Here is a 7,713-nt window from a genome sequence, read left to right on the forward strand (position 1 = left end):
TGGAATCGTCGTTTTGATGAAGCTGTAAAGAGTTACGAGTTTATCAAAAACGAAGATGAACCATGTGTTTACAAGAAGGTTAGTGGGAGTGCAATTACTTTCCTAGTCTTGTACGTAGATGATATTTTACTAATAGGAAATGATGTCGGTATGTTAACCTCTGTAAAGCTTTGGTTCTCCAAAACGTTTTCCATGAAAGACCTCGGAGAAGCGACTTACATTCTCGGCATTAGACTCTATAGAGATAGATCTAAGAGAATGATTGGTCTCTCCCAAAGGCTCTACTTAGAAAAGATATTGAAAAAATTCAATATGGAAAATTCTAAGAGAGGATTGATTCCTGTTAGGCATGGAATTCACCTTTCGAAGGAAATGTCTCCAAAGACTTCTGAAGAAAGAGATGAAATGGCAAAGATACCATATGCTTCGGCAATTGGTAGTCTTATGTATGCTATGTTGTGTACGCGGCCAGATATTGCCTATGCAGTTAGTTTGACTAGCAGATATCAATCCAATCCAGGTTCAGAACACTGGATGACGGTTAAGAATATCTTTAAGTACTTGAGAAGAACTAAAGATATGGTCTTAACATATGGAGGAGGTGATCTTAAAATAGATGGCTTTACAGATTCTGATTTTCAATCAGATATAGACGATCGTAAGTCTATATCTGGATTCGTATTCACGTGTAATGGAGGAGCAGTGAGTTGGAAGAGTTCCAAACAAGAAACCACTGCAGATTCCACTACAGAAGCCGAGTATATTGCGGCATCAGATGCTGCAAAGGAAGCTGTTTGGATTAAGAAGTTTGTTTCTGAACTTGGTGTGGTTCCTACCATTGAGTCGGCGGTTCCTCTTTTCTGCGACAACAATGGTGCTATAGCCCAGGCCAAGGAACCCCGGTCTCACCAAAAATCCAAACACATAGAAAGGCGATATCATATTATCCGAGAAATTGTTGGAAAAGGAGATGTGTCTCTCCAAAAGATAGCATCAGCCGAAAACACGGCTGACCCACTGACAAAGCCCATGACCCAGAGTCAATTAGATTTACATCTTGAGAAGATGGGGCTTAGATATAGTAGCCAATGGCACTAGTGCAAGTGGGAGATTGTTGGTAGTTTGTGCCCTAGGGCCATTTTGTATTTATTCTTGTATAAACAAATCCCATTGGCAATGATATATATGTTTTTATTTGAACTAAGTGTCTCATCAACTAAGTGTTTATTTAATACATATTGTCCTTATCACATTGTGATAGAATCTATTCTTAAGGTAGTAAGAATATGAGTGACAGATTCTATTATACAAGTGATCTAAATTATCGTTCACGATCGATGGGGTCCTACGAATAAGGGCATCGCATTATCCCGAAAAGATCGTCACCTCTGTTTATTCTCCTGATTAGTAAAAAGTTACTAATTATAGGAAGTAGTGAGTCTCATACTACTTGATGGGGATCAGAATAAACATGTGGACACTCAAGGTGCTGAGTGAGTCGAAAAAGTGACGCTAGATGACTTATACATGGTAATTCATTAAAGTCAATTTAATGTCATCTAGTTCATAATTGTACATATGTCCTTTGACTTGCGGTGACACTATCTTGTATATAGGTAATTAGAGTTTGATACTCCTTAACTCTAGATCTTTCATGAGCTAGAGCCGCGGGATGTGTTGGCTCTAGTTAGTTGTATATGGAGATAGGGGTTTAACCTAGAAAGGATTCATCACTCTGGATGAACGGAGACAAGATTCTATGCTATCTCAAATTGTTCTTGATGGATGATAAAACCTGCGCAGGTGTATATGACTTACATAGAAAGTTGTTTCTAGTGGAAGTCATATTTATCAAGAATTAGAACTGAGAGATGAGGTCATATGATCAAGACAAACAGTGTTTGACTTAACCGTGACACTAGTCGAGATTGGAATCTTAGATGAAGGGAATTTTGAGTGTACGGTATTATGAACATTGGTTCAAAAAGAATGCATCGAAACATTCATCTCTATTTGGGGGTCGTGATATGTTGCTAGACGTCACTCTCGATCTACGAGAATTAATAATTAAATGGGATTTAATTATTTAATATAAGAAAGGCGTTTCTTATGTCTCTCGTTGCCATATAGATGTGAACCTAGTTAGTCACACACAATAGAGTGTGCAACCGATTGAGTTTACGAAAGATCGATTTCATATAGATACTAGCATATCTCGGAAATTAATCTAAGATGAAAAACAAGTACAAATTAGGGACTAATTTGTAAGAGTTATAAATTATTAAGAACCTAATTGTACTATGTCCAAGTTAATTAGGGACTAATTTATAAGAGTTATAAATTAGTAGGAACCTAATTATATTTTAACCAAGTTTTATGATTAAATGGCTTAAGTAATTAATTAGTGTAATTAATGATACTTAAATCATTAATCATAAGCTAATGGAATGATGATGTCATGGTGAAGTAATGAGATAAGGAAATAAGCTTATATGTGATGTCATATGATGACATCACCTATATGATGTCACCTATGTGATGTCACCACATGAAAGGTGTCATGTGGTGGCAACACCTTTGCTTGGTGTGTGACACCTAGCATGCAAGGTGTTGCATTCTTAAGGCATGCTCTAGCCTATAAATAGAGCATGTCCTTGCTCATTTCAAAACCACACAACACACATCTCACTACAAAGTTGTAGAGAGAGAAAGCACTTGAAGGAGTTCAAGTATTCATCAATCACGGAAAAACTTGGCGACGTTTTTCATACATCCGAGCAAGGTAGTGATCGCGGCGAGAGTTTGAGCTTAGGGCTGCTCGGCAAGAGGAACTCTTGCAGGATTACTTCAAGGCGAGGATTCAATCGGACGCATACTCGTGTGGACGAGCTTGAGGTCGCCGTACTTTCGGGACTACAAGAATCGTTGGAGAATCGACATAGGTATTCTTCTTACGATTCCTAGATGCGTGCTTTAATTAATAAATGATACGACGATCCATTTGTTGTTGATATGATCAACTTTAGGATCCGGATTGTTGGAATTTCGATTTTGAATTGAAATATACGATTCGGACCCGCGCCTCCCGCTGCGCCAACACTTTACGCAATATAATCTAACCATGCTTAGGTATGTGGAATGAGGCGTTAAAGAGACTTGAGACGCGACATACTAATATATTGATCCTTTTCATGCACACATTGCGTACTATAACCTGACAATGCTTAGGTAAAAGAAACGACACGTTAGAGAGACTTGTGACGCGACATAAGCATGGTAATCGGAACGACGCGTTAAAGAGACTTGAGAAGCAATATACCAATCTAGCGTCACTTATCACGTAACCTTTGCTTATTATAACCTAATCATAATTAGGTAATCAGAACGACCCATTAAAGAGCCTTGAGACGCGACATACTAATCTAGCTTCACTTTCACAAACACCTTGCGTAATATAACCTAACCATGCTTAGGTAATCGGAACGACGCGTTAGAGAGACTTGTAATGCGACCTATGCATGGTAATCGAAACGACGCGTTAAAGAGACTTGAGATGCGACGTACTAATCTAGGGTCATTTTTCACACCAACTTTGCATAATATAACCTAACCATGCTTAGGTAATCGGAACGACGCATTAAATCCTCGTGACGCGACATACTAATCTAGCGTCCCTTCTCTCGCACACCTTGCGTAATCTAACCTAACCATGCTTAGGTAATCGGAACGACGCGTTAAAGAGACTTGAGACGTTACATACTAATCTAGCGTGACTTTTCTCGCACACTTTGCGTAATATAACCTAACCATTCTTGGGTAATCGGAACGACGCGTTAAAGAGACTTGTGACGCAACATACTAATCTATCATCACTTTTCACGCACGCTAATCGGACCAACGTGTTAAAGAGAATTGAGACGCGACATACTAATTTAGCGTCACTTTTCACGCATGCTTTGTGGAATATAAGCTAACCATGCTTAAGTAATCGGAACAACGCGTTAAAGAGAATTGAGACACGACATACTAATCTTGCATCACTTTTCAAGCACACTTTGCGTAATTTAACCTAACCATGATTACGTAATGAGAACGACGCGTTAGAGAGACTTGTGAAGCGACATAAGCATGATAATCGAAATGACGCGTTAAAGAGACTTAAGATGCGACATACTAATCTAGCGTCATTTTTCATGCAAACTTTGCATAATATAACCTACACAAGATTAGGTAATCGGAACGACGCATTAAAGAGCCTTGAGACGCGACATACTAATCTAGCGTTAATTTCCACGAACAACTTGCGTAACAAAACCTAACAATGCTTAGAAAATCGAAACAACGCGATAAAGAGAATTGAGACGCGACATACTAATTTAGCGTCACTTTTCACACACACTTTGCGTAATATAACTTAACCGTACTTAAGTAATCGGAACGACGCGTTAGATAGACTTAAAACGCGGCATACTAATCAATTGTCATTTTTCACGCACACTTTGCGTAATATAACCTAATCACGCTTAAGTTATTGGAACTACACGTTAAATAGACTTGAGACGCGATATACTAATCAATTGTCATTTTTCGCGCACACTTTGCGTAATCTAACCCTACCAGCATAGGTAATTGGAACGACGCGTTCGAGAGATTTGTGACGCGACATAAGCATGGTAATCAAAGCGATGCATTAAGGAGAATATAGACGCGCAATATTAATCTAGCGTCACTTTTTAACATAAGATAACCATGCTTAGGAAATTGGAACGAAGCGTTAGAGAGACTTGAGACGCGACATACTAATCTAGTTTAACTTTTCACGCACACTTTGCGTAACATAACCTAACCATGCTTAGGAAATCGGAACGACGCGTTAGAGAGACTTGAGACGCGACATACTGATCAAACGTCACTTTTCACGTAGACTTTGCATAATATAACATTACCATGCTTAGGTAATCGGAACGATGCGTTAAAGAGACTTGAGACGTGACATACTAATCTAGCGTTACCTTTCTCGAAAACTTTGCGTACTATAACCTAACCATTCTTGGGTAATCGGAACGACGCGTTAAAGAGACTGGAGACGCAACATACTAATCTTGCGTCACTTTTCACGCACTCTTTGCGTAATATAACCTAACCGTGCTTAGAAAATCAGAACAACGCGTTAAAGAGACTTGTGACGCGACATAAGCATGGTAATCAAAACGACGAGTTAAAGAGACTTGAGACGCGACATACTAATCTAGCATCACTTTTCACGCACACTTTTTGTAATATAACCTAACCATGCTTAGGAAATCGGAACAACGCGTTAGAGAGGCTTGAGACGAGACATACTAATCTAACGTCACTTGTCGCCCACACTTTGCGTAATATAACCTAACCATGCTTAGGTAATAAAAACGACGCGTTAAAGAGATTTGTGACGCGAGATAAGTATGGTAATCGAAATGACGCGAGATAAGTATGGTAATCGAAATGACGCGTTAATGAGACTTGAGAGGAAACATACTAATCACGCACGCTTTGCTTAATATACCCTAACCATGCTTAGGTAATAGGAACGACGCGTTAAAGAGACTTGAAACTCGACATACATTCTATTGATCCTTTTCAGACACACTTTGCGTACTATAACCAAAACATGCTTAGGTAATAGAAACGATGCGTTAGAGAGACTTGTGACGCGACATAAGCATGGTAATCGAAGCGACGCGTTAAAGAGACTTATGAAGCGACATACTAATCTAGCGTCACTTTTCACGCAAACTTTGCGTATTATAACCTAATCATGCTTAGGTAATCGAAACGACGCGTTAGAAAGACTTGAGACGCTGCATACTAATCTACCATCACTTTTTAAACACACTTTGCGTAATGTAACCTAACCATTATTAGGAAATCAGAACAACGCGTTAGAAAGACCATAGACGCGACATACTAATTTAGCGTCACTTTTTACGCACACTTTGCGTAATATAACCTAACCATGCTTTGGAAATCGAAACAACGCGTTAAAGAGACTTGAGACGCGAGATACTAATCTACCGTCATTTTTCACGCACACTTTGCGTAGTATAACCATTATTAGGTAATCGGAACGACGCGTTAAAGAGACTTGTGACGCGAGATAAGCATGGTAATCGAAACGACGCGTTAAAGAGACTTGAGACAAAACATACTAATATAGCGTGACTTTTCACGCAAACTTTGCATAATATAACCTGTAATCGGAACGACGCGCTAGATAGACTTAAGACGCGCCATACTAATCTAGCGTCACTTTTTATGCACACTTTGCTTAATATAACCTTATCATGCTAAGGTAATCGGAACGACGCGTTAAATATACTTGAGACACGACATACTAATCTAGCGTAACTTTTCATGCACACTTCTCGTAACCTAACCATGCTTAGGTAATCGGAAAAACTCGTTAATGAGAATTGATACGCGACATACTAATCTAGCGTCACTTTCCTAACCATGCTTAGGTAATTGGAACGAGGCGTTAAATATACTTGTACACGACATACTAATCTAGCGTTACTGTTTACGCACACTTTGCTGAATATAACCTAACCATGAATAGGTAATTAGAATGACGCGTTAAAGAGACTTGTGAGACGACATACTTATATAGCGTCCCTCTTCTCACACACTTTGCATAATATAAGCTGACCATGCATAGGTAATCAGAACGACGCGTTAAAGAGACTTGTGAGGAGACATACTAATCTAGTATCACTTTTAACGCACGGTTTGCGTAATATAACCTAAGCATGCTTAGGTAATCGAAAACAAGCGTTAAAGAGACTTGTGATGCGACATACTTATATAGCGTCACTTTTCACGCACACTTTGCGTAATATAAGCAAACCAAGGTAATCAGAACGACGCGTTAAAGTGACTTGTAACACGACATATTTATCGAGCGTCACTTTTAACGCACACTTACCGTAATATAATCTAACCATGCTTAGGTAATCGGAACAACGCCTTAAAGAAATATGTCAAGCGATATACTAATCTATCGTCACTTTTAACTCACACTCTGCGTACTATAACCTTATCATGCTTAGATTATCGGAACGACGCGTTAAAGAGACTTGTGACGCGACATACTAATCTAGCGTCACTTGTAAATCCACTTTTGAGTAATATAACCTAACCATGCTTAGGTAATCAGAATGACGCGTCAAAGAGACTTGAGACGCAACATACTAATCTAGCGACACTTTTAACATACACTTTGCGTTATATAACCTAACCATGATTAGGTAATCGGAACGACGCGTTGAAGATACTTGAGACGCGGTATATTAGTCTAGCGTCACTTATAACGCACTCTTTGCGTAATATAACCCAACCATGCTTGGGTAATCGGAACGACGTGTTAAAAAGACTTGTGACGCGACATACTTATACAGCGTCACAATTAACGCACACTTTAAGTAATTTAACCTAACCACTGTTTGGTCAGAATGACGCGTTAAAAAGACTTGCGACGCGTCATACTAATCTAACGTCACTTTTAACACACACTTTGCGTCATATAACCTAATCATGCTTAGGTAATCGGAACGACACATTAAAGAGACTTGAGACGCGACATATTACTAATCTAGCATCACTTTTCACGCAAAATTTGCGTAATATAACCTAACCACGCTTAGGTAATCGGAACAACGCGTTAAGGAGACTTGT

At 39.0% G+C, this 7,713-nt stretch overlaps 1 protein-coding gene across 1 annotated transcript; it reads left to right on the forward strand.

Annotated features, from left to right (window-relative positions):
• The first annotated feature begins 405 nt into the window (after window positions 1–405).
• On the forward strand, window positions 406–1,358 carry LOC126671522 (secreted RxLR effector protein 161-like). Its single transcript, XM_050365294.2, has one exon. The coding sequence runs from the start codon at window positions 406–408 to the stop codon at window positions 1,096–1,098; it is 693 nt and encodes a 230-aa protein (XP_050221251.1). The 3' UTR covers window positions 1,099–1,358.
• The last annotated feature ends 6,355 nt before the right edge of the window (window positions 1,359–7,713 follow it).

Source organism: Mercurialis annua, linkage group LG3 (assembly GCF_937616625.2).
Source record: "Mercurialis annua linkage group LG3, ddMerAnnu1.2, whole genome shotgun sequence".
NCBI lineage: Eukaryota > Viridiplantae > Streptophyta > Magnoliopsida > Malpighiales > Euphorbiaceae > Mercurialis > Mercurialis annua.

Bases quoted from the DNA above. Each gene is read 5' to 3' on its own strand.
- LOC126671522 (XM_050365294.2), top strand. From the start codon at position 406: ATGGCAAAGATACCATATGCTTCGGCAATTGGTAGTCTTATGTATGCT.